Here is a 27,119-nt window from a genome sequence, read left to right on the forward strand (position 1 = left end):
GATACAAGACTCCAACAGAAAAAGCGACTTGAAGGAAAAGCTGCCTGGATTATCTTGCTGTTTGTTTGCAACTAGGAAAGATTTGTTTTGTATCCCAGTTTCCAAAGTCAGTGTGTCTTTCTTCTGTATAATGTGTAATAATGTGTGTCTTTCTTCTGTATAATGTGTAATAATGTGTGTCTTTCTTCTGTATATTGTGTAATAATGTGTGTCTTTCTTCTGTATATTGTGTAATAATGTGTGTCTTTCTTCTGTATATTGTGTAATAATGTGTGTCTTTCTTCTGTATATTGTGTAATAATGTGTGTCTTTCTTCTGTATATTGTGTGATAATGTGTGTCTTCTGTATATTGTGTAATAATGTGTGTCTTTCTTCTGTATATTGTGTAATAATGTGTGTCTTCTGTATATTGTGTAATAATGTGTGTCTTCTGTATATTGTGTAATAATGTGTGTCTTTCTTCTGTATATTGTGTAATAATGTGTGTCTTCTGTATATTGTGTAATAATGTGTGTCTTCTGTATATTGTGTAATAATGTGTGTCTGCCTACTTAAGTGAATAAGTTACAATTTATTTCATCACTCGTTTTACTCAATGAAATGATCCTGGTAATTAAGGTGTTAAAAGTTTGGTCTCCCGTGACACTCGGGTCTGCGGGTGACGGAGCCCGGGTCTGCGGGTGACGGAGCCCGGGTCTGCGGGTGACGGAGCCCGGGTCTGCGGGTGACGGAGCCCGGGTCTGTAGCTCTACACATACCTTTGAAGTGGATGATGAAGCCCTGGCTCAGGCTGAACACGGGGTCGTTAGGGTCAGACTGGAACTGCAGAGTGACGTCGTTGGCGGAGGAGAAGAGGTTGAACCTCTGATGGACGCCCATGTACTGACCCAGCACCCGCGCCGTGAGGTCATCACCATCATACACAGTCAAAGCGTCACTGCGACGGATGTTCAGGCTGCACGCGAGACAGGGGGGTGTGTGTGAGGGTCTGTGTGTGAGGGGGTGTGTGTGAGGGAGTGTGTGTGTGTGAGGGGTGTGTGTGTGTGCGAGGGTGTGTGTGTGTGTGAGGGGCTGTGTGTGTGTGAGGGTGTGTGTGAGGGGGTGTAGGTGTGAGGGTGTGTGTGTGTGAGGGGGTGTGGGTGTGTGAGGTGGTGTGTCTGTGTGTGAGGGGCTGTGTGTGTGTGTGTGTGAGGGGCTGTGTGTGTGTGTGTGTGTGTGTGTGAGGGTGTGTGTGAGGGTGTGTGTGAGGGTGTGTGTGTGTGTGTGAGGGTGTGTGTGTGTGTGTGTGTGTGTGTGTGTGTGTGTGTGTGTGTGTGTGTGTGTGTGTGTGTGTGTGTGTGTGTGTGTGTGTGTGTGGGTGCGAGGTGTGGGCTTGTGAGGATGTGTGTGTGTGAGGGTGTGTAGGTCTGGGCGTGTGAGGGTGTGTAGGTGTGTGAGGGTGTGTGTCGGTGTAGGTGTGAGGGTGGTGTGTGTGTCTGTGTAGGTGTGTGTGTCTGTGTAGGTGTGTGTGTCTGTGTAGGTGTGAGGGTGTGTGTCTGTGTAGGTGTGTGAGGGTGGGGTGTGTGTGTGTCTGTGTGTCTGTGTGTCTGTGTAGGTGTGTGAGGGTGTGTGTTGGTGTAGGTGTCTGAGAGTGCGTGTGTGTCTGTAGGTGTGAGGGTGTGTGTGAGGGTGTGTGTCTGTGTAGGTGTGAGGGTGGTGTGTGTGTCTGTGTAGGTGTGTGAGGGTGTGTGTCTGTGTAGGTTTGTGAGGGTGGGGTGTGTGTCTGTGTAGGTGTGAGGGTGTGTGTCTGTGTAGGTGTGTGTTGGTGTAGGTGTCTGTAGGTGTGAGGGTGTGTGTCTGTGTAGGTGTGTGAGGGTGGGTGTGGGTGTGTATGTGTCTGAGGGTGCGTGTGTGTCTGTAGGTGTGTGAGGGTGTGTAGATGTGAGGGTGTGTGTCTGTGTAGGTGTGTGAGGGTGTGTAGGTGTGAGTGTGTGTGTCTGTGTAGGTATGCGAGGGTGTGTAGGTGTGAGGGTGTGTGTCTGTGTAGGTGTGTGAGGGTGTGTAGATGTAAGGATGTGTGTCTGTGTAGGTGTGTGAGGGTGTGTAGGTGTGAGGGTGTGTGTCTGTGTAGGTATGCGAGGGTGTGTAGGTGTGAGGGTGTGTGTCTGTGTAGGTGTGTGAGGGTGTGTAGGTGTGAGGGTGTGTGTCTGTGTGGGTGTGTAGGTGTGAGGGTGTGTAGGTGTGAGGGTGTGTGTCTGTAGGTGTGTGAGGGTTTGTAGGTGTCTGAGGGTGCATGTGTGTCTGTAGGTGTGTGAGGGTGTGTAGGTGTGAGGGTGTGTGTCTGTGTAGGTCTGTGTGTGTATAGGTGCACTGTATATACTGTAGATACATACTCACATTTCTATCTCCAGCAGTACCCTCCTGTCCTCCTGCACGTGGATCCCCCACACACAGTCCTGTCCCTTCCCGTAATTCTGCGGCCAATCAGGAGAGAGGATTACCCCCGCCGGCTCTGAGATCTCCCCCCCGCACAGCGCTGCGTCACAAAGGGGGGGAAGAGGTTACAACATGGGGGGGCACGTGGGAGGCACAGAATAGGAGGGGGGGCACAGGAGAGAAGGGGAAGGGGGCACAGGGGTGGGGAGGTGGGAGGCACAGAATAGGAGGGGGGCACAGGACAGAGGGGGAACGGGGGCACAGGGGTGGGGAGGTGGGAGGCACAGAATAGGAGGGGGAGCACAAGGAGGGGGGCACAGGAGAGAAGAGGAACGGGGGCACAGGGGTGGGAAGGGGGAGGCACAGAATAGGAGGGGAAGCACAAGGAGGGGGGCACAGGACAGAGGGGGAACGGGGGCACAGGGGTGGAAAGGGGGAGGCACAGAATAGGAGGGGAAGCACAAGGAGGGGGGCACAGGACAGAGGGGGAACGGGGCACAGGGGTGGGAAGGGGGAGGCACAGAATAGGATGGGGGAGAAAGAACATTGGAGTGGGCACAGATTTAGGAGAGGGGCGGGTAATGTGTCTCTAAGGTAGGCGCTCTCCTATAGGCGGTCTCTCTTTCTCACCTTTACAGACGGTCTCTCACCTTTACAGGCGGTCTCTCACCTTTACAGACGGGCTCACTCTCGTTCCAGTGCGGTTCGGAGGGGCGCACACACTCTATGACGGGCGGGCCCTGCTCCAGCATGTACCCCGCGCTGCAGGAGAACGAGACCACCGCACCCAGCGAGAACAGAGCGTCCGACGAGCTGAAATTACCGTGCGCCAGGAACGGCTCGTAGCAGCGAGACTCCGAGAACACTGCGAGACAGCCGGAGACAGGGAGAGAGCGCTGACACAGAGAGGCTGCGAGACAGCCGGAGACAGGGAGAGAGCGCTGACACAGAGAGGCTGCGAGACAGCCGGAGACAGGGAGAGAGCGCTGACACAGAGAGGCTGCGAGACAGCCGGAGACAGGGAGAGAGCGCTGACACAGAGAGGCTGCGAGACAGCCGGAGACAGGGAGAGAGCGCTGACACAGAGAGGCTGCGAGACAGCCGGAGACAGGGAGAGAGCGCTGACACAGAGAGGCTGCGAGACAGCCGGAGACAGGGAGAGAGCGCTGACACAGAGAGGCTGCGAGACAGCCGGAGACAGGGAGAGAGCGCTGACACAGAGAGGCTGCGAGACAGCCGGAGACAGGGAGAGAGCGCTGACACAGAGAGGCTGCGAGACAGCCGGAGACAGGGAGAGAGCGCTGACACAGAGAGGCTGCGAGACAGCCGGAGACAGGGAGAGAGCGCTGACACAGAGAGGCTGCGAGACAGCCGGAGACAGGGAGAGAGCGCTGACACAGAGAGGCTGCGAGACAGCCGGAGACAGGGAGAGAGCGCTGACACAGAGAGGCTGCGAGACAGCCGGAGACAGGGAGAGAGCGCTGACACAGAGAGGCTGCGAGACCCAGCCGGAGACGGAGAGAGCGCTGACACAGAGAGGCTGCGAGACAGCCGGAGACAGGGAGAGAGCGCTGACACAGAGAGGCTGCGAGACAGCCGGAGACAGGGAGAGAGCGCTGACACAGAGAGGCTGCGAGACAGCCGAGACAGGGAGAGAGCGCTGACACAGAGAGGCTGCGAGACAGCCGGAGACAGGGAGAGAGCGCTGACACAGAGAGGCTGCGAGACAGCCGGAGACAGGGAGAGAGCGCTGACACAGAGAGGCTGCGAGACAGCCGGAGACAGGGAGAGAGCGCTGACACAGAGAGGCTGCGAGACAGCCGGAGACAGGGAGAGAGCGCTGACACAGAGAGGCTGCGAGACAGCCGGAGACAGGGAGAGAGCGCTGACACAGAGAGGCTGCGAGACAGCCGGAGACAGGGAGAGAGCGCTGACACAGAGAGGCTGCGAGACAGCCGGAGACAGGGAGAGAGCGCTGACACAGAGAGGCTGCGAGACAGCCGGAGACAGGGAGAGAGCGCTGACACAGAGAGGCTGCGAGACAGCCGAGACAGGGAGAGAGCGCTGACACAGAGAGGCTGCGAGACAGCCGGAGACAGGGAGAGAGCGCTGACACAGAGAGGCTGCGAGACAGCCGGAGACAGGTGAGAGCGCTGACACAGAGAGGCTGCGAGACAGCCGGAGACAGGGAGAGAGCGCTGACACAGAGAGGCTGCGAGACAGCCGAGACAGGGAGAGAGCGCTGACACAGAGAGGCTGCGAGACAGCCGGAGACGGAGAGAGCGCTGACACAGAGAGGCTGCGAGACAGCCGGAGACAGGGAGAGAGCGCTGACACAGAGAGGCTGCGAGACAGCCGGAGACAGGGAGAGAGCGCTGACACAGAGAGGCTGCGAGACAGCCGGAGACAGGGAGAGAGCGCTGACACAGAGAGGCTGCGAGACAGCCGGAGACAGGGAGAGAGCGCTGACACAGAGAGGCTGCGAGACAGCCGGAGACAGGGAGAGAGCGCTGACACAGAGAGGCTGCGAGACAGCCGGAGACAGGGAGAGAGCGCTGACACAGAGAGGCTGCGAGACAGCCGGAGACAGGAGAGAGCGCTGACACAGAGAGGCTGCGAGACAGCCGGAGACAGGGAGAGAGCGCTGACACAGAGAGGCTGCGAGACAGCGGAGAGACAGGAGAGAGAGCGCTGACACAGAGAGGCTGCGAGACAGCCGGAGACAGGGAGAGAGCGCTGACACAGAGAGGCTGCGAGACAGCCGGAGACAGGGAGAGAGCGCTGACACAGAGAGGCTGCGAGACAGCCGGAGACAGGGAGAGAGCGCTGACACAGAGAGGCTGCGAGACAGCCGGAGACAGGGAGAGAGCGCTGACACAGAGAGGCTGCGAGACAGCCGGAGACAGGGAGAGAGCGCTGACACAGAGAGGCTGCGAGACAAGCCGGAGACAGGGAGAGAGCGCTGACACAGAGAGGCTGCGAGACAGCCGGAGACAGGGAGAGAGCGCTGACACAGAGAGGCTGCGAGACAGCCGGAGACAGGGAGAGAGCGCTGACACAGAGAGGCTGCGAGACAGCCGGAGACAGGGAGAGAGCGCTGACACAGAGAGAGCCGAGACAGGGGAGAGCGCTGACACAGAGAGGCTGCGAGACCGCCGGCGACAGGGATGAGCGCTTGACGACGAGCTGCGAGACAGCCGGAGACAGGGAGAGAGCGCTGACACAGAGAGGCTGCGAGACAGCCGAGACAGGGAGAGAGCGCTGACACAGAGAGGCTGCGAGACAGCCGGAGACAGGGAGAGAGCGCTGACACAGAGAGGCTGCGAGACAGCCGGAGACAGGGAGAGAGCGCTGACACAGAGAGGCTGCGAGACAGCCGGAGACAGGGAGAGAGCGCTGACACAGAGAGCTGCGAGACAGCCGGAGACAGGGAGAGAGCGCTGACACAGAGAGGCTGCGAGACAGCCGGAGACAGGGAGAGAGCGCTGACACAGAGAGGCTGCGAGACAGCCGGAGACAGGGAGAGAGCGCTGACACAGAGAGGCTGCGAGACAGCCGGAGACAGGGAGAGGAGAGCGCTGACACAGAGAGGCTGCGAGACAGCCGGAGACAGGGAGAGAGCGCTGACACAGAGAGGCTGCGAGACAGCCGGAGACAGGGAGAGAGCGCTGACACAGAGAGGCTGCGAGACAGCCGGAGACAGGGAGAGAGCGCTGACACAGAGAGGCTGCGAGACAGCCGGAGACAGGGAGAGAGCGCTGACACAGAGAGGCTGCGAGACAGCCGGAGACAGGGAGAGAGCGCTGACACAGAGAGGCTGCGAGACAGCCGGAGACAGGGAGAGAGCGCTGACACAGAGAGGCTGCGAGACAGCCGGAGACAGGGAGAGAGCGCTGACACAGAGAGGCTGCGAGACAGCCGGAGACAGGGAGAGAGCGCTGACACAGAGAGGCTGCGAGACAGCCGGAGACAGGGAGAGAGCGCTGACACAGAGAGGCTGCGAGACAGCCGGAGACAGGGAGAGAGCGCTGACACAGAGAGGCTGCGAGACAGCCGGAGACAGGGAGAGAGCGCTGACACAGAGAGGCTGCGAGACAGCCCGGAGACAGGGAGAGAGCGCTGACACAGAGAGGCTGCGAGACAGCCGGAGACAGGGAGAGAGCGCTGACACAGAGAGGCTGCGAGACAGCCGGAGACAGGGAGAGAGCGCTGACACAGAGAGGCTGCGAGACAGCCGGAGACAGGGAGAGAGCGCTGACACAGAGAGGCTGCGAGACAGCCGGAGACAGGGAGAGAGCGCTGACACAGAGAGGCTGCGAGACAAGCCGGAGACAGGGAGAGAGCGCTGACACAGAGAGGCTGCGAGACAGCCGGAGACAGGGAGAGAGCGCTGACACAGAGAGGCTGCGAGACAGCCGGAGACAGGGAGAGAGCGCTGACACAGAGAGGCTGCGAGACAGCCGGAGACAGGGAGAGAGCGCTGACACAGAGAGGCTGCGAGACAGCCGGAGACAGGGAGAGAGCGCTGACACAGAGAGGCTGCGAGACAGCCGGAGACAGGGAGAGAGCGCTGACACAGAGAGGCTGCGAGACAGCCGGAGACAGGGAGAGAGCGCTGACACAGAGAGGCTGCGAGACAGCCGGAGACAGGAGAGAGCGCTGACACAGAGAGGCTGCGAGACAGCCGGAGACAGGGAGAGAGCGCTGACACAGAGAGGCTGCGAGACAGCCGAGACAGGGAGAGAGCGCTGACACAGAGAGGCTGCGAGACAGCCGGAGACAGGGAGAGAGCGCTGACACAGAGAGGCTGCGAGACAGCCGGAGACAGGGAGAGAGCGCTGACACAGAGGAGGCTGCGAGACAGCCGGAGACAGGGAGAGAGCGCTGACACAGAGAGGCTGCGAGACAGCCGGAGACAGGGAGAGAGCGCTGACACAGAGAGGCTGCGAGACAGCCGGAGACAGGGAGAGAGCGCTGACACAGAGAGGCTGCGAGACAGCCGAGACAGGGAGAGAGCGCTGACACAGAGAGGCTGCGAGACAGCCGGAGACAGGGAGAGAGCGCTGACACAGAGAGCTGCGAGACAGCCGGAGACAGGGAGAGAGCGCTGACACAGAGAGGCTGCGAGACAGCCGGAGACAGGGAGAGAGCGCTGACACAGAGAGGCTGCGAGACAGCCGGAGACAGGGAGAGAGCGCTGACACAGAGAGGCTGCGAGACAGCCGGAGACAGGGAGAGAGCGCTGACACAGAGAGGCTGCGAGACAGCCGGAGACAGGGAGAGAGCGCTGACACAGAGAGGCTGCGAGACAGCCGGAGACAGGGAGAGAGCGCTGACACAGAGAGGCTGCGAGACAGCCGGAGACAGGGAGAGAGCGCTGACACAGAGAGGCTGCGAGACAGCCGGAGACAGGGAGAGAGCGCTGACACAGAGAGGCTGCGAGACAGCCGGAGACAGGGAGAGAGCGCTGACACAGAGAGGCTGCGAGACAGCCGGAGACAGGGAGAGAGCGCTGACACAGAGAGAGCTGCGAGACAGCCGGAGACAGGGAGAGAGCGCTGACACAGAGAGCTGCGAGACAGCCGGAGACGGAGAGAGCGCTGACACAGAGAGGCTGCGAGACAGCCGGAGACAGGGAGAGAGCGCTGACACAGAGAGGCTGCGAGACAGCCGGAGACAGGAGAGAGCGCTGACACAGAGAGGCTGCGAGACAGCCGGAGACAGGGAGAGAGCGCTGACACAGAGAGGCTGCGAGACAGCCGGAGACAGGGAGAGAGCGCTGACACAGAGAGGCTGCGAGACAGCCGGAGACAGGGAGAGAGCGCTGACACAGAGAGCTGCGAGACAGCCGGAGACAGGGAGAGAGCGCTGACACAGGAGGCTGCGAGACAGCCGGAGACAGGGAGAGAGCGCTGACACAGAGAGGCTGCGAGACAGCCGGAGACAGGGAGAGAGCGCTGACACAGAGAGGCTGCGAGACAGCCGGAGACAGGGAGAGAGCGCTGACACAGAGAGGCTGCGAGACAGCGGAGACAGGGAGAGAGCGCTTGACACAGAGAGGCTGCGAGACAGCCGGAGACAGGGAGAGAGCGCTGACACAGAGAGGCTGCGAGACAGCCGGAGACAGGGAGAGAGCGCTGACACAGAGAGGCTGCGAGACAGCCGGAGACAGGGAGAGAGCGCTGACACAGAGAGGCTGCGAGACAGCCGGAGACAGGGAGAGAGCGCTGACACAGAGAGGCTGCGAGACAGCCGGAGACAGGGAGAGAGCGCTGACACAGAGAGGCTGCGAGACAGCCGGAGACAGGGAGAGAGCGCTGACACAGAGAGGCTGCGAGACAGCCGGAGACAGGGAGAGAGCGCTGACACAGAGAGGCTGCGAGACAGCCGGAGACAGGGAGAGAGCGCTGACACAGAGAGGCTGCGAGACAGCCGGAGACAGCGCTGACACAGAGAGGCTGCGAGACAGCCGGAGACAGGGAGAGAGCGCTGACACAGAGAGGCTGAGAGACAGCCGGGGACAGGGAGAGAGCGCTGACACAGAGAGCTGCGAGACAGCCGGGGACAGAGAGAGAGCGCTGAAACAGAAAGGCTGCGAGACAGCCGGAGACAGGGAGAGAGCGCTGAAACAGAAAGGCTGCGAGACAGCCGGAGACAGGGAGAGAGCGCTGACACAGAGAGGCTGCGAGACAGCCGGAGACAGGGAGAGAGCGCAGACACAGAGAGGCTGAGAGACAGCCGGGGGACAGGGAGAGAGCGCTGACACAGAGAGGCTGCGAGACAGCCGGAGACAGGGAGAGAGCGCTGACACAGAGAGGCTGCGAGACAACCGGGGACAGGGAGAGAGCGCTGACACAGAGAGGCTGCGAGACAGCCGGGGACAGAGAGAGAGCGCTGAAACAGAAAGGCTGCGTGACAGCCGGAGACAGGGAGAGAGCGCTGACACAGAGAGGCTGCGAGACAGCCGGAGACAGGGAGAGAGCGCTGACACAGAGAGGCTGCGAGACAGCCGGGGATAGGGAGAGAGCACTGACACAGAGAGGCTGCGAGACAGCCGGGGACAGAGAGAGATCAATGAGACAGAGAGGCTGCGAGACAGCCGGGGGTAGAGAGAGAGCGCTGAGACAGAAAGGCTGCGAGACAGCCAGGGACCGAGAGAGAGAGCGCTTAGACAGAAAGGCTGTGTGACAGCCGGGGACAGAGAGAGATCAATGAGACAGAGGACGCGAGACAGCCGGGGCCAGAGAGAGTACCGAGACAGACAGAAGGGCACAGAGAGAGAGCTGAGACAGGGAGACTATGAGAATACTGCGGGGACATAGAGAGACCCGAGACAGCCAGAGACTATGAGAATACTGCGAGACAGCCAGGGACAGAGAGAGACTGAGATAACACTGCGAGACAGCCAGGGACAGAGAGAGAGTCGGATAACAATGCGAGACAGCCAGGGACAGAGAGAGTGTAGAGAAATGGTGAGTGCAGAGAGACAGTTACCTTCGTAGCGTAAGCTGAGTAACAGAGGGACAGCTGGGTTCTCAGAGATCAGTTCCACATAAAGAGACTGCGCGTCACTCAGGAGACCTCTCTCTGGACATCGTCTATATCCGAGTCATAGATCAGCGGGGAGAGGGGGGAACTGCCTGAGCGCACCACCAACCTGGAGGGAGAGCGCGGGGGAGAAGTGAGAGACGGGGGGGAGAAGTGGGAGATGGGGGGGGGGGGAGTGGGAGATGGGGGGGGGGTGAGAGATGGGGGGAGAAGTGGGAGATGGGGGGGGGGGAAAGAGAGATGGGGGAGTGAGAGATGGGGGGGGAGAAGTAAGAGACGGGGGGAGAAGTGAGAGATGGGGGGGAGGGGGGGGAGAGAAGTGAGAGATCGGGGGGGGAGAAGTGAGAGACGGGGGGGAGAGAAGTGAGAGACGGGGGGGGAGAAGTGAGGAGATGGGGGGGGGAGAAGTGAGAGACGGGGGAGAAAGTGGAGACGGGGGGAGAGTAGGAGAGACGGGGGGGGGGAGAAGTGAGAGACGGGGAGGGGAGAGTGAGAGACGGGGGGGGAGAAGTGCGAGACGGGGGGGAGAAGTGAGAGACGGGGGGAGAAGTGAGAGACGGGGGGGAGAAGTGAGAGACGGGGGGGAGAAGTGAGAGACGGGGGGGAGAAGAGAGGGAGACGGGGAGAAGTGAGAGACGGGGGGGGAGAAGTGAGAGACGGGGGGGAAGTGGAGAGACGAGGGGGAGAAGTGAGAGACGGGGAGGGAGAAGTGAGAGACGGGGGGGAGAAGTGAGATGTGCGGGGAGAAGTGAGAGACGGGGGGGGGAGATGAGAGAGCGGGGGGGGGGAGAAGTGAGAGACGGGGGGGAGAAGTGAGAGACGGGGGAGTGGAGAAGTGAGAGATGGAGGGGAGAAGCGAGAGACGGGGGGGAGAAGTGAGAGACGGGGGGGAGAAGTGAGAGACGGGGGGAGAAGTGAGAGACGGGGGGGAGAAGTGAGAGACGGGGGGGAAAGTGAGAGACGGGGGGGGAGAAGTGAGAGACGGGGGGGGAGAAGTGAGAGACGGGGGGGAGAAGTGAGAGACAGGGAGGAGAAGTCAGAGACGGGGGGAGAAGAGAGAGACGGGGGAGAGAGAGAGACGGGGAGAGAAGAGAGAGACGGGGGAGAAGAGAGAGATGGGCGGGGGAGAAGAGAGAGACGGGTGGGGAGAAGGGAGAGACGGGTGGGGGGGAGGAGAGAGACGGGGGTGGACGAGAGAGCGGGGGAGAGGGAGGGGAGGAGTGAGAGAGACGGGGGAGAGGGGAGAGAGGGGGAGAAGTGAGAGGGGGAGAAGTGAGAGGGGGAGAAGTGAGAGGGGGGGTGAGAAGTGAGAGGCGGTGAGAAGTGAGAGGGGGGTGAGAAGTGAGAGGGGGGGATAAGTGAGAGGGAGGGAGAACTGAGAGGGGGAGAAGTGAGGGGGGGGAGAAGTGAGAGCCGGGGGGAGAGAGAGGGAGAAGGGAGAGTCGGGGGGGGGGAGAGAGAGAGAGAAGGGAGAGGTGGGGAGAAGTGAGAGGGGGGGGGAGAAGTGAGAGCGGGGAGCAGAGAGAGGGAGAAGGGAGAGCCAGGGGATGGGGGGAGACGAGAGGGAGGTGGGGAGAGAAAGGAGGAGAAGAAAGAGAGGGGGAGAGAGAAGGAGGGGGAAGGGATAGGTGGGAGCAAGAGAGAATGTGAGAGGAGAGAGAGAGATGGAGAGATATAGGGAGAGAGCGTTAGAGTGCTGAGAGACAGTAAGGGGGCGAGAGGTGACACACCTGTCATTGTCCTCGTCCAGTGACACCCTCTCGAAGTGCAGGTGCAGCCTCTGCCCCTCCGACGCCTCGATCAGCCAATGGCAGCTCAGGTTGTTGCCGTGGTTACCGGCGAGGTCAGGTGACACGATGCGCCCCACAGTGGCGTTCCGAAGAACACCCCCACAGGACGCTGGGGACAGAGAGGGAGACAGGAACCCCATTATTATACCCTCCCTATACACCCCAACACCCTGCTGCCCCCTCACTGCCCTCTTATACCCTCCATATACACCCCAACACCCTGCTGCCCCATCACTGCCCTGTTATACCCTCCATATACACCCCAACACCCTGCTGCCCCCTCACTGCCCTGTTATACCCTCCATATACACCCCAACACCCTGCTGTCCCCTCACTGCCCTGTTATACCCCTCCCTAAACACCCCAACACCCTGCTGCCCCCTCACTGCCCTGTTATACCCCTCCCTATACACCCCAACACCCTGCTGCCCCCTCACTGCCCTGTTATACCCCTCCCTATCCACCCCAACATTCTGCTGCCACCTCACTGCCCTGTTATACCCCTCTGTGACAGGGTAAATAAAAGCCACCAGTTATATGCCTGGAAAACCTATGTGTAGTCTGCAGTGCAGTACTGACTAGGTTAAACTTCAGCTGGAAACCTCAGGAAAATTAGTTGGATCCCAGCTGCCTAATCAAGGTGTGTTAAAACCCAGGTTGTAGACACATGGAGCTTGCTGTTGATGAGAGAAGAGTAAGCTGCTAACGTGATTCCTGAAAACAAGGTCTGAGTAGCAAAGTAGTGAAACTGTGAACTGGCTGTCCCCTGCATAGAAAAAGGGTAGCTGCATATATATAAACTGTCTGCTAAAGAGAAACTCTTTTGTTCGGTTTGCTGAAGGAAAAGCCATTTTCGTTTGTTGCTGAAAAATAGCTATTTTTGTTTTGTGTGCTGTATATTTTTCAAGGCAAAATAAAACAGCCTTGTCAAGAAACCCACGTGTGTAGTTGCATGTACCCTGCAACATATGGTTGTCAAGAAGTGAGATTTGATTTTTTTCAAAAGCATCCTGCAGTTAAAGGGCCACACACACACACACAAGAATGGAAGAAATGTTGAAAGCGTTTCTGTGCGAGCAGGCCCGGCTGCAAGCGGAGAGAGATGAAAGACTACAGACAGCACAGGATGAGCGGATTGCCAAGCTGCTGACCCAAGTCCGAGGGTCTGCCGGTGCAGAACTGGCCAGCAGACCCCCGATACTCCTGAGGAAAATGGCTCCGAATGAGGATCCAGAGGCTTTTTTACTAACATTTGAAAGAGTCGCCGAAGCTCAGGGCTGGGCTGCAGATCGCTGGGCAACTGCTTTGGCCCCGCTCCTTATAGGAGAAGCCCAGGCCTCATATCAGGGTCTCCCTACAGATCAGGCAATGGACTACCGCCAAGTAAAAGCCGCCACACTGGATCGCTTAGGTCTGACCCCAGAGACCTACCGGCAGCAGTTCCGGAACATGAAGTACACCGCTAAGATGAGACCCCGGGTCCTCGCTCAGCGATTATTGGACTTATGTACGCGCTGGATACAACCCGAGGAGTGCACTAAGGAGGCAATTCTTGAGCAGGTGGTTTTGGAACAATTTCTACAAGTAATACCCCCTCCCGCACGCTCGTGGGTAAAACGCCACGCTGCTGAAACCCTAGCTTTGGCGGTCCGACTCGTGGAGAACTTCCTTGGGGCTGAGCAGCAGGCGAGTGTCCTGGACCCGACTCCACCGGCACTTGCGGACGCCCAAAGAGGGAGGTCGGATCAATGGGGAACCTACAGCCCATCACGGAACCGCCAAATCCAAAGGAAGGAGCAGTCGTTCCAGCAAGGACGGAGTCCAAATGCTGGTCCCCGCAGAGACCCTCATCTCTTTCCGGATGTCGGCTCGTCGCAAAGTGAGAGGAACTTCCGAGGACGTCGCCCACAGAACCCACCAGATGCCTGGTCTCCAGTAACCGGTCCAGCGGAGCGCTATCCACAGCCCCCTCCTGCGAGGGAACCCTCTCCATGTTCTGCCTGCGGAGAACAAGGCCACCGGTATGTGGAATGTCCACAGATGGATTGTTCATTCAGCAGAACCGTCGCCTCGGCTTTAACTGGGGAAAATTACAAGCCCTGGCTACTTCCAGCCCAGATTGGGGGAAAAACCGTCCAGGCCCTTGTAGATTCGGGCTCTGGGAAAACTCTGGTCCTCCAGGAACTGTTACCGCCCAACGTGTGTTCTTTTGACTCCCCATGGAGCATAGAATGTATACACGGCGATGTAAAACCTTATCCGACGGCCAAAATCCGGCTACAGGTAAAAGGTCAGGAGGCTTACCTCGAAGTAGGAGTCGCTCCTTGGCTACCTGCCCCCGTTGTGCTCGGTCGGGACTGGCCTTTCTTTGCGGACCTAATGGCCCCAGTCTTTCACGAGGAACCTCCTTCTGGGACTCAGGAGAACCCTGGCAAACTGTTCCCTTTCTCGGCAGACCTTTTTCCCAGTAGACACCGGGTTCAGAAGACTCGGAAGCAAAGACGCTTGGACAAACAGGACTGGTTGCAGAAATCTGGGTCTCAAGGTGACCATTCTAGTAGTCAGAGGTCACAAGTGATAGCTGGGGATGGCCAAAGGGAGGGGGATATGGGCCCTGGAGATTTACCAGACCTGTACCTCCCTGACTTTCACCAGAAGCAAAGGGAGACAGTATGACAAGGTGGTGAAAATTGATGAACAGATTTTAGATGCACAGGGGGTGATAGTATTCCCCCATTTTGAGCTAACAAAGGATATCCTATATAGGGTTAATAGGCAGACACAAACAGGGGAGGTCACCAGACAGATATTGGTTCCCAAGGCGTTTGTTAAATCTGTGTTCACTCTAGCCCATACTGTCCCTTGGGGTGGTCACCTGGGCAGGGATAAAACATTGGACCATATTTCATCCCGATTCTTTTGGCCAGGGATGCATAGTGATATTGCTAAGCTATGTGCAGCATGTCCGGAGTGCCAGCTAACTAGTCCAAAAGGACAAAAAACAGCCCCTTTGGTTCCTCTACCCTTGGTGTCAGTTCCCTTTGAGAGGATTGGGGTAGACTTGGTAGGACCTCTAGAACCTTCTGCAAAAGGACACAGGTTTATCCTTGCAATAGTGGACTATGCAACAAGGTATCCTGAGGCGTTCCCCCTGAGAACAGCAACGGCGAAGCAAGTAGCCAACAAGTTGTTGGAACTGTTCTAACGGGTTGGACTTCCCCAGGTTATGTTGACAGACCAAGGTACAAATTTCATGGCTAAACTGATGCAGGATGTCTTAACGTTACTAGAGGTCAAGTCTGTTCGGACATCGGTCTACCATCCACAGACTGACGGATTGGTGGAAAGATTTAACCGAACTCTAAAAGGGATGCTGAGGAAATTTGTAGACTCAGAAAAGAGAGCCTGGGATGAACTTCTCCCTTTTCTGCTGTTTGCAGTGCGGGAAGTTCCCCAGGCCTCCACGGGATTCTCTCCATTTGAATTGCTCTATGGCGGCCAACCGCGGGGTATCCTAGACCTCCTAAAAGAGTCCTGGGAGGAACAGCAGTCCCCTTCTAAGAATACCCTGCAATATGTACTAGACCTTAGGAAGCGCCTAGATGTGGTCGGCCATTTTGCCAGGGAGAATCTTAGATCAGCCCAGGACAGTCAGGAGAGACATTACAATCAGAATGCTCGCATGAGTGTTTCACCCAGGAGACCAGGTGATGTTATTGTTACCCAGTTGCGAGAGTAAACTCCTGGCCAAATGGCAGGGCCCATTCGAAGTACTCCGCCGTACGGGTGATGTGGATTACGAGATCGCTCAACCAGGGTCCAGGAAGGGTAAACAAATTTACCATGTGAACTTGCTGAAACCCTGGAAGATGCAGCGGTCTCTATTCATCCACCCGGTGGAGGAGGAAACGGACTTGGGTCCTCAGCCTCCACGGGAGAACATCGTGAGTGACGATAAAATCCCAATGGGTAAACAGTTGTCCTCTGAACAAAAAGGGGACTTGTTAGCAATAATTAAACAATTCCAGGATGTTTTTTCTGACTTACCAGGACAAACTAACTTAATTTCCCATGCAATCGAGACAGCACCTGGGGTAAAAGTACGTTCCCGTCCTTATAGGTTGCCTGAAAGTCGTAGGGCTCTGGTAGAGAAGGAGGTACAAGAAATGTTACACTTAGGAGTGATTGAGGAATCATGCAGTGAGTGGTGTAGTCCACTAGTTATGGTCCCTAAACCCGATGGGAAGGTAAGATTTTGTGTGGACCTCCGAAAGGTCAATGCGGTATCCAAGTTTGACGCATATCCGATGCCAAGGGTGGACGAATTAATTGACGCCCTTGGTAACGCGGAATATATATCCACGTTGGACTTGACAAAAGGATACTGGCAAATACCCTTAGAGGAAAAGTCCAAATGCAAAACAGCCTTTGCCACTCCCATGGGTTTGTACCAGTTTGTGACAATGCCATTTGGACTGCATGGAGCCCCAGCCACATTTCAGAGACTCATGGATAAGGTACTGAGGCCCCATAGGACTTATGCCGCAGCCTACCTAGATGACATTGTCATTTATAGTAAACACTAGCGGGCCCATCTAAATAGGCTGAAAGCGGTCCTCAAATCTCTAAGAGAGGCAGGGCTCACAGCCAACCCTAAGAAATGTGCCTTGGGTAAAGCGGAAACCAAATATTTAGGGTATGCAGTGGGAGGTGGAAGAGTAAGGCCACTAGCCGACAAGGTAGCTGCCCTGAAAGAAGTTCCGACCCCCCAAACAAAAACGCAGGTACGCTCTCTGCTGGGTTTAGCAGGGTACTACCGGCGGTTCATCCCCAACTATTCGGAAGTGGCAGACCCTTTAACGGACCTCACAAAAAAGTGTGCCCTTACACAAGTGGTGTGGTCAAGGGATTGTCAGAGAGCCTTTGAGGACATAAAAAGGTGTCTATCAGAGGGTCCCATCCTTAGAAGCCCAGACTTCAACAGCCCTTTTATAGTGCAAACAGATGCATCAGAGATAGGGCTAGGGGCAGTGTTGTCACAACAGTTTGAGGGAGTTGAACATCCTATCCTTTTCCTGAGTAGGAAATTGTTCCCAAGGGAAAAAAATTACTCAGTGATTGAGAAAGAGTGCCTCGCAGTAAAGTGGGCAATCGAGGCTTTGAGGCATTACCTGACAGGAGTCCATTTTACTTTGGTGACGGATCATGCTCCACTGAAATGGTTAAATAGCATGAAGGATTCCAATGCTAGATTGACTAGGTGGTATATGGCCCTCCAACCCTTCTCATTTGAGATTCAGCATAGGCCCGGAAAAGAGAATGCAAATGCTGACTTCTTTTCTAGAGAAGGGATGGATGGTCGGGCTTCAGCCGTGCGTAGCCCCAGCCACACACTTACAGGGGAGGAATGTGACAGGGTAAATAAAAGCCACCAGTTATATGCCTGGAAAACCTATGTCTAGTCTGCAGTGCAGCACTGACTAGGTTAAACTTCAGCTGGGAACCTCAGGACAATTAGTTGGATCCCAGCTGCCTAATCAAGGTGTGTTAAAACCCAGGTTGTAGACACATGGAGTTGCTGTTGATGAGAGAGGAGTAAGCTGCTAAAGTGATTCCTGAAAACAAGGTCTGAGTAGCAAAGTAGTGAAACTGTGAACTGTCTGTCCCCTGCATAGAAAAAGGGTAGCTGCATATATATAAACTGTCTGCTAAAGAGAAACTGTTTTGTTCGGTTTGCTGAAGGAAAAGCCATTTTCGTTTGTTGCTGAAAAAGCGCTATTTTTGTTTTGTGTGCTGTATATTTTTCAAGGCAAAATAAAACAGCCTTGTCAAGAAACCCACGTGTGTAGTTGCATGTACCCTGCAACACCCTCCCTATACACCCCAACATCCTGCTGCCCCCTCATTGCCCTGTTATACCCCTCCCTATATACCCAACATCCTGCTGCCCTCTCATTGCCCTGTTATACCCCTCCCTATACACCCCAACATCCTGCTGCCCCCTCACTGCTCTGTTATACCACTCCCTACACACCCCAACATTCTGCTGCCACCTCACTGCCCTGTTATACCCCTCCCTATACACCCCAACATCCTGCTGCCCCCTCACTGCCCTGTTATACCCCTCTCTATATACCCAACATCCTGCTGCCCTCTCACTGCCGTTATACCCCTCCCTATACACCCCAACATCCTGCTGCCCCCTCACTGCCCTGTTATACCCCTCCCTGTCCTGTTATACCCCTCCCTATACACCCCAACACCATGCTGCCCCCTCACTGCCCTGTTATACTCCTCCCTATACACCCCAACATCCTGTTGCCCCCTCACTGCCCTGTTATACTCCTCCCTATATACCCCAACATCCTGTTGCTCCCCTCACTGCCCTGTTATACCCTCCCTATACACCCCAACACCCTGCTGCCTCCTCACTGCCCTGTTATACCCCTCCCTATACACCCCAACACCCTGCTGCCCCTCACTGCCCTGTTATACCCCTCCTGTACACCCCAACACCATGCTGCCCCCTCACTGCCCTGTTATACCCCTCCTGTACACCCCAACACCATGCTGCCCCCTCATACCCCTTCCTATACACCCCAACATCCTGCTGCCCCTCACTGCCGTTATACCCCTCCCTACACACCCCAACATCCGGCTGCCTCCTCACTGCCCTGTGATACCCCTCCCTATACACCCCAACACCCTGCTGCCCCCTCGCTGCCCTGTGATACCCCTCCCTATACACCCCAACACCCTGCTGCCCCCTCACTGCCCTGTGATACCCCTCCCTATACACCCCAACACCCTGCTGCCCCCTCACTGCCCTGTGATACCCCTCCCTATACACCCCAACACCCTGCTGCCCCCTCACTGCCCATGTAAATTCCGCAGCTCTGCCCGGCACCCCCTGACCGCCCTCTCACCTGCACACATGGGGGGGTTCCCGCTCCACTGAGGCCGGGTGACGTTGAGGCAGACCAGTGAGTCGCCCCCACGCAGGGAGAAGCTGGGGGCACAGCGGAAGTTGGCGGATCCCCCCGGGTGCAGGTCTGTGACTGTCACTTCCCCGTTCTCCGGCCGAGGGGGGAACACGCAGCTTAGAACAAAGGCTGCAGGGGGATATACGGGCGCTTTTAGCTTCGGATAGTTTAAAGATGGCCACCGTGCAGCTGTAAAAACCTTGTCAGCAGTGATTAGGTTAAATAAAGTGGGTGCCCCAGGAAAGGTACTGTCCCTGTGCTGTGTATGGGGGTGGCACTGCCCGTACTGTCCCTGTGCTGTGTGCATGGGGTGGCACTGCCTGTACTGTCCCTGTGCTGTGTATGTGGGGTGGCACTGCCCGTACTGTCCCTGTGCTGTGTATGGGGGGTGGCACTGCCCGTACTGTCCCTGTGCTGTGTATGGGGGGTGGCACTGCCCGTACTGTCCCTGTGCTGTGTGCATGGGGTGGCACTGCCTGTACTGTCCCTGTGCTGTGTATGTGGGGTGGCACTGCCCGTACTGTCCCTGTGCTGTGTATGGGGGGTGGCACTGCCCGTACTGTCCCTGTGCTGTGTATGGGGGGTGGCACTGCCCGTACTGTCCCTGTGCTGTGTGTATGGGGAGTGGCACTGCCCGTACTGTCCCTGTGCTGTGTGTATGGGGGGTGGCACTGCCCGTACTGTCCCTGTGCTGTGTATGGGGGGTGGCACTGCCCGTACTGTCCCTGTGCTGTGTGTATGGGGGGTGGCACTGCCCGTACTGTCCCTGTGCTGTGTGCATGGGGGTGGCACTGCCCGTACTGTCCCTGTGCTGTGTATGGGGGGTGGCACTGCCCGTACTGTCCCTGTGCTGTGTGTATGGGTTATGGCACTGCCTATACTGTCCCTGTGCTGTGTATGGGGGGTGGCACTGCCCGTACTGTCCCTGTGCTGTGTGTATGGCGGTGGCACTGCCCGTACTGTCCCTGTGCTGTGTGCATGGGGTGGCACTGCCCGTACTGTCCCTGTGCTGTGTATGGGGGGTGGCACTGCCCGTACTGTCCCTGTGCTGTGTATGGGGGGTGGCACTGCCCGTACTGTCCCTGTGCTGTGTGTATGGGGGGTGGCACTGCTTGTACTGTCCCTGTGCTGTGTATGGGGGGTGGCACTGCCCGTACTGTCCCTGTGCTGTGTATGGGGGGTGGCACTGCCCGTACTGTCCCTGTGCTGTGTATGGGGGTGGCACTGCCCGTACTGTCCCTGTGCTGTGTGTATGGGGGGTGGCACTGCCCGTACTGTCCCTGTGCTGTGTATGGGGGGTGGCACTGCCCGTACTGTCCCTGTGCTGTGTGTATGGGGGTGGCACTGCCCGTACTGTCCCTGTGCTGTGTGTATGGGGTTGGCACTGCCCATACTGTCCCTGTGCTGTGTGTATGGGGGTGGCACTGCCCGTACTGTCCCTGTGCTGTGTGTATGGGGGTGGCACTGCCCGTACTGTCCCTGTGCTGTGTGTATGGGGGGTGGCACTGCCCGTACTGTCCCTGTGCTGTGTGTATGGGGGGTGGCACTGCCCGTACTGTCCCTGTGCTGTGTATGGGGGGTGGCACTGCCCGTACTGTCCCTGTGCTGTGTATGGGGGGTGGCACAGCCAGTACTGTCCCTGTGCTGTGTATGGGGGGTGGCACTGCCCGTACTGTCCCTGTGCTGTGTATGGGGATGGCACTGCCCGTACTGTCCCTTTGCTCTGTATGGGGGTAGCACTGCCCATACTGTACCTGTGCTGTGTGTATGGGGGGTAGCACTGCCCATACTGTCCCTGTGCTGTGTGTATGGGGGGTGGCACTGCCCGTACTGTCCCTGTGCTGTGTGTATGGGGGGTGGCACCACCCCTACTGTACCTGTGCTGTGTATGGGGGGTGGCACTGCCCGTACTGTCCCTGTGCTGTGTATGGGGGGTGGCACTGCCCGTACTGTCCCTGTGCTGTGTATGGGGGGTGGCACTGCCCGTACTGTCCCTGTGCTGTGTGTATGGGGGTCGCAGTGCCTGTACTGTCACTGTGCTGTGTGTGGGGGGTGGCACTGCCCGTACTGTCACGGTGCTGTGTGTATGGGGGTGGCACTGCCCACTGTGTGTATGGCAGTGGCACTGCCCGCTCTGTGCTGTGTGTATGGGGGTGGCACTGCCCGCTCTGTGCTGTGTGTATGGGGGTGGCACTGCCCGCTCTGTGCTGTGTGTATGAAGTTGGCACTGTCCTCTGTGCTGTGCGTATGAGGGTGGCACTGCCCTCTGTGCTGTGTATGAGGGTGGCACTGCCCGCTCTGCGCTGTGTGTATGGGGGTGGCACTGCACGCTCTGTGCTGTGTGTATGAGGGTGGCACTGCCCGCTCGGTGCTGTGTGTATGAGGGTGGCACTGTCCCCTGTGCTGTGCGTATGAGGGTGGCACTGCCCTCTGTGCTGTGTATGAGGGTGGCACTGTCCGCTCTGCGCTGTGTGTATGGGGGTGGCACTGCACGCTCTGTGCTGGGTGTATGAGGGTGGCACTGCCCGCTCGGTGCTGTGGGTATCAGGGTGGCACTGCCTGCTCTGTGCTGTGTGTATGGGGGTGGCACTGCCCACTGTGCTGTGTGTCTGGGAGTGGCACTGCCTGCTCTGTGCTGTGTGTATGGTGGTGGCACTGCCCGCTCTGTGCTGTGTGTATGGGGGTGGCACTGCCCGCTCTGTGCTGTGTGTATAAGGGTGGCACTGCCCGCTGTGCTGTGTGTATGAGGAGGCACTGCCCTCTGTGCTGTGTATGAGGGTGGCACTGTCCGCTCTGCGCTGTGTGTATGGGGGTGGCACTGCACGCTCTGTGCTGGGTGTATGAGGGTGGCACTGCCCGCTCGGTGCTGTGTGTATGGGGGTGGCACTGCCCGCTGTGCTGTGGGTATCAGGGTGGCACTGCCTGCTCTGTGCTGTGTGTATGGGGGTGGCACTGCCCACTGTGCTGTGTGTCTGGGAGTGGCACTGCCTGCTCTGTGCTGTGTGTATGGTGGTGGCACTGCCCGCTCTGTGCTGTGTGTATGGGGGTGGCACTGCCCGCTCTGTGCTGTGTGTATAAGGGTGGCACTGCCCGCTGTGCTGTGTGTATGAGGAGGCACTGCCCGCTGTGCTGTGTGTATAAGGGTGGCACTGCCCGCTGTGTGCTGTGTGTATGAGGGTGGCACTGCCTGCTTCGTGCTGTGTGTATAGGGGTGGCACTGCCCACTCTGTGCTGTGTGTATAAGGGTGGCACTGCCCGCTGTGTGCTGTGTGTATGAGGGTGGCACTGCCTGCTTCGTGCTGTGTGTATGGGGGTGGCACTACACGCTCTGTGCTGTGTGTATGGGGGTGGCACTGCCCGCTCTGTGCTGTGTGTATGGGGTGGCACTGCCCTCTCTGTGCTGTGTGTATAGGGGTGGCACTGCCCTCTCTGTGCTGTGTCTATGGGGGTGGCACTGCCCTCTCTGTGCTGTGTGATGAGGGTGGCACTGCCCTCTGTGCTGAGTGTATGGGGCGGCACTGTCCTCTCTGTGCTATGTGTATGAGGGTGGCACTGCCATCTCTGTGCTGTGTGTATGGTGTGGCACTGCCCGCTCTGTGCTGTGTATGGGGCGGCACTGCCCTCTCTGTGCTGTGTGTATGGGGTGGCACTGCCTGCTCTGTGCTGTGTGTATGGGGTGGCACTGCCCGCTATGTGCTGTGTGTATAGGGGCGGCACTGGTTACCTTGGTAACGTAGTTTGAAGGCACCCGGGCTGGTGGCGCGGTACGTCTGGAAGCGCACAGTGATGTGATTGGTTGTGCTGCGGATCACCTGACCCTCAGCCATGAGCGTCTCATTGGCCAGCAGGAAGCGCCGCTCCTCCTCCAGCCCCTCCACAGTCAGGGCCTCGTCCTTAGACAGGTTCAGCCGCTCCACCTGCACACACACTCTGATTGGTCTGTGAGAAACCAGGCTCCGCCCACTACTCAGTGCCCCGCCCCTGAGGATCTCGAACCTCCACCACTCTACAGCAACATTGTCTCCCCTTCTCTATCACTCCCTCTCTCCCTATCCCTCCTTCTCCCACCCTCCTTATCCCTCCCTCTCTCCCTCTCTCTCTCTCCTTTCCTCTTTCCAACCCTCTCTCTGTCTCCCTTGCCTCTCTCTCCCGCTCTCCCTCCCTCTCCCTGTCTCCCCTCCCTCTCTCTGTCTCCCCTCCCTCTCTCTGTCTGTCTCCCGTCCCTCTCTCTCCCACTCTCCCTCCCTCTCTCTGTCTCCCCTCCTTCTCACTCCCTCTCCCTGTCTCCCCTCCGTCTCTTGTGCTGTCCCTCCCGCTCTCCCTCCCTCTCCTGCTTTCCCTCCCACTCTCTGTCTCCCTCCCTCTCTCTGTCTCCCTTCCTCCCTCTCTCCCTCCCTCTCTCCCGCTCTCTCCCGCTCTCCCTCCCATAACTCCCTATCTCACCTTCTTTCTTCCCCTCCCTCTTTCTCTCTCCGCATTGCCCCTTCTCTCCCCCCACCTTTCCTCCTCCCCCCCCCCCCCACCTCACTCACCCGTATCTCCACTCCATACCCCAGGTATACGGACACGCTGTAGGTACAATCCAGACCCCCAAAGAAAGTCCCACCCACGAATTCTGGGGCTTCCAGCACCCCCTCCGAGTCTGAGATATTGTTATTACAGAGCACTGCGGGGAGAGGTAAAGTCAGCCGGGCACTATCGGAGGGGGCGGGTAAAGTCAGCCGGGCACTATCGGAGGGGGAGGGTAAAGTCAGCCGGGCACTATCGGAGGGGGCGGGTAAAGTCAGCCGGACACTATCGGAGGGTGCGGGTAAAGTCAGCGGCAGAGCCGGGCACTGTCAGAGGGTGCGGGTAAAGTCAGCGGCAGAGCCGGGCACTGTCAGAGGGTGCGGGTAAAGTCAGCGGCAGAGCCGGGCACTGTCAGAGGGTGCGGGTAAAGTCAGCGGCAGAGCCGGGCACTATCGGAGGGTGCGGGTAAAGTCAGTGGCAGAGCCGGGCACTGTCAGAGGGCGCAGGTAAAGTCAGCGGCAGAGCCGGGCACTGTCAGAGGGTGCGGTTAAAGTCAGCGGCAGAGCCGGGCACTGTCGGAGGGTGCGGGTAAAGTCAGTGGCAGAGCCGGGCACTGTCAGAGGGCGCAGGTAAAGTCAGCGGCAGAGCCGGGTCCTGTCAGAGGGTCGGGTAAAGTCAGCGGCAGAGCCGGGCACTGTTAGAGGGTCGGGTAAAGTCAGCGGCAGAGCCGGGCACTGTCGGAGGGCACAGGTAAAGTCAGCGGCAGAGCCGGGCACTATCGGAGGGCGCAGGTAAAGTCAGCGGCAGAGCCGGGCACTGTCGAAGGGCACAGGTAAAGTCAGCGGCAGAGCCAGGCACTGTCGGAGCGAGGCACTGTCGGAGGGCACAGGTAAAGTCAGCGGCAGAGCCGGGCGCTGTCGGAGGGCACAGGTAAAGCCAGCGGCAGAGCCGGGCACTATCGGAGGGCACAGGTAAAGTCAGCGGCAGAGCCGGGCACTGTTGGAGGGCACAGGTAAAGTCAGCGGCAGAGCCGGGTCCTGTCAGAGGGTCGGGTAAAGTCAGCGGCAGAGCCGGGCACTGTCGGAGGGCACAGGTAAAGTCAGCGGCAGAGCCGGGTCCTGTCAGAGGGTCGGGTAAAGTCAGCGGCAGAGCCGGGCACTGTCAGAGGGCAGAGGTAAAGTCAGCGGCAGAGCCGGGTCCTGTCAGAGGGTGCGGGTAAAGTCAGCGGCAGAGCCGGGCACTGTCAGAGGGTCGGGTAAAGTCAGCGGCAGAGTCGGGCGCTGTCGGAGGGCACAGGTAAAGTCAGCGGCAGAGCCGGGCACTATCGGAGGGCGCAGGTAAAGTCAGCGGCAGAGCCGGGCACTGTCGGAGGGCGCAGGTAAAGTCAGCGGCAGAGCCGGGCACTGTCGAAGGGCACAGGTAAAGTCAGTGGCAGAGCCAGGCACTATCGGAGGGCGCAGGTAAAGTCAGCGGCAGAGCCGGGCACTATTGGAGGGCACAGGTAAAGTCAGCGGCAGAGCCAGGCACTATCGGAGGGCACAAGTAAAGTCAGCGGCAGAGCCGGGCACTGTCGGAGGGCGCAGGTAAAGTCAGCGGCAGAGCCGGGTCCTGTCAGAGGGCGCAGGTAAAGTCAGCGGCAGAGCCGGGTCCTGTCAGAGGGCGCAGGTAAAGTCAGCGGCAGAGCCGGGCACTGTCGGAGGGTGCAGGTAAAGTCAGCGGCAGAGCCGGGCACTGTCGGAGGGCACAAGTAAAGTCAGCGGCAGAGCCGGGCACTGTCGGAGGGCGCAGGTAAAGTCAGCGGCAGAGCCGGGTCCTGTCGGAGGGTGCAGGTAAAGTCAGTGGCAGAGCCGGGCACTGTCAGAGGGCGCAGGTAAAGTCAGCGGCAGAGCCGGGCACTGTCGGAAGGCGCAGGTAAAGTCAGTGGCAGAGCCGGGCACTGTCAGAGGGTGCAGGTAAAGTCAGCGTCAGAGCCGGGCACTGTCGGAGGGCGCAGGTAAAGTCAGTGGCAGAGCCGGGCACTGTCGGAGGGTGCAGGTAAAGTCAGTGGCAGAGCCGGGCCCTGTCGGAGGGTGCAGGTAAAGTCAGCGGCAGAGCCGGGCGCTGTCGGAGGGCGCAGGTAAAGTCAGCGGCAGAGACGGGCGCTGTCGGAGGGCACAGGTAAAGTCAGCGGCAGAGCCAGGGACTGTCGGAGGGCGCAGGTAAAGTCAGCGGCAGAGCCGGGCACTGTCGGAGGGCGCAGGTAAAGTCAGCGGCAGAGCCGGGCACTGTCAGAGGGCGCAGGTAAAGTCAGCGGCAGAGCCGGGCCCTCACCCGGACTGTGCACGGTGGTCACTGTTGTCGTGGTGATCAGCGTGGTTGTGGTCTCCTCCTCTCCTTCGGGGGAGGGTCCGGGGCCCCCCGTGGGGGCAGGAGGCGGTGGGGTGAGGGTACTGAGGGGCGGGGGCAGGGAGAAGGCCCCGCTGACCGCCGTGGTGAGGACCCCTGAGGCCTCACTGACCCCTCCGGGGGCCGGGTCAGAGGTCAGAGAGCGCGGGGCGGCGCGGGTCGGAACGGAGGTCGTGCCTGGGACAGAAAGGAGAGAGAGCTCAGCTGCCAAATCCCTTTACCCCTCCCCTTCCGAGCGAGAGATACCTCCGCTGCCGGACACCGGGGCATCTGGTTACTAAGCGTCGCAACCGGCTCCCGTCGCAGCTTCTCCCTCCCCGGGAGCGCGTGTGCGTGTGCAGCGCTGTGCAGGCGCCGCCCCCCCCCCGCCGGGCGCGCGCGCTGGGACCGCAGCCTAACACGCGCGACAATCATATAAATCACAAATAATACAAATAACAGGTCATGGGAATAAGCGCTTCAGACATAAAAGTGACATTGTGGAAGAGGAGTCCGTGCCCTGAGGAGCTTACACTCTAATTGGTTTTACATTGCGTGTGTGTACCGACCCGCAGCGCCTCCGTCTGCACCGGCGGCATCAACAAATATCTCTTTGGTGGGTTTTTGGCGCACGGAAATGGCGGCGCTCTGCGTCCACATGTACTAAAAAAATAAAACGTTCCTGTACGGCCAAAAAAAAGCAGATTGTGCGCCAAACTCGCCGCCTGATGTAACGTGGCGTGAAGCCGAAAAACGTCTGCAGAATCCCGGCACGTATCAGCCGTAAAACGTGTCCGACGCAGCGCCGATCTTTCATTACAGGGGGGGGGTGCGGCTATTCTAAATAATATTACCCCAATCATTTATATTTATCTAATACTCGTTACACATAAAGAAAAGATGCACTTTGTTCTGCAAATAGTATGCAGACCATCAGCAATTCAACGCAGCGCCGTGCGTCAATAAAATATATTCTTACAACAGCCCCGAAGTGTGAGTGAGTGAGAGCTGCCTGATACATTGTGTGTATGTGAGTGAGATAGAGCTACCTGATACATTGTGTGTATGTGAGTGAGTGAGTGAGAGCTGCCTGATACATTGTGTGTATGTGAGTGAGTGAGAGCTGTCTGATACATTGTGTGTATGTGACGGAGAGCTGTCTGATACATTGTGTGTATGTGAGTGAGGGAGAGCTGTCTGATACATTGTGTGTATGTGAGTGAGTGAGAGCTGTCTGATACATTGTGTGTGTGTATGTGAGTGAGTGAGAGCTGCCTGATACATTGTGTGTGTATGTGAGTGAGTGAGAGCTGCCTGATACATTGTGTGTATGTGAGTGAGAGCTGTCTGATACATTGTGTGTATGTGAGTGAGTGAGAGCTGCCTGATACATTGTGTGTATGTGAGTGAGAGCTGCCTGATACATTGTGTGTATCTGAGAGCTGCCTGATACATTGTGTGTATGTGAGTGAGAGCTGCCTGATACATTGTGTGTTTGTGAGTGAGAGC

At 58.3% G+C, this 27,119-nt stretch overlaps 1 protein-coding gene across 1 annotated transcript in view; it reads right to left on the reverse strand.

Moving 5' to 3' along the window:
- SEZ6L2 (seizure related 6 homolog like 2) overlaps window positions 1–26,209 on the reverse strand; it is a 46,271-nt gene extending 20,062 nt beyond the window's left edge. The window contains 11 exon segments of the mRNA XM_075581274.1: window positions 760–956; window positions 2,378–2,516; window positions 3,087–3,281; window positions 9,911–10,009; window positions 10,012–10,073; window positions 11,695–11,863; window positions 18,681–18,866; window positions 22,462–22,654; window positions 23,270–23,403; window positions 25,557–25,808; window positions 26,176–26,209. Of these exon segments, the coding sequence (XP_075437389.1) occupies window positions 760–956; window positions 2,378–2,516; window positions 3,087–3,281; window positions 9,911–10,009; window positions 10,012–10,073; window positions 11,695–11,863; window positions 18,681–18,866; window positions 22,462–22,654; window positions 23,270–23,403; window positions 25,557–25,808; window positions 26,176–26,209 (1,660 nt within the window).
- Between the last annotated feature and the right edge of the window lie 910 nt (window positions 26,210–27,119).

Source organism: Ascaphus truei, unplaced genomic scaffold (assembly GCF_040206685.1).
Source record: "Ascaphus truei isolate aAscTru1 unplaced genomic scaffold, aAscTru1.hap1 HAP1_SCAFFOLD_1186, whole genome shotgun sequence".
Taxonomy (NCBI): domain Eukaryota; kingdom Metazoa; phylum Chordata; class Amphibia; order Anura; family Ascaphidae; genus Ascaphus; species Ascaphus truei.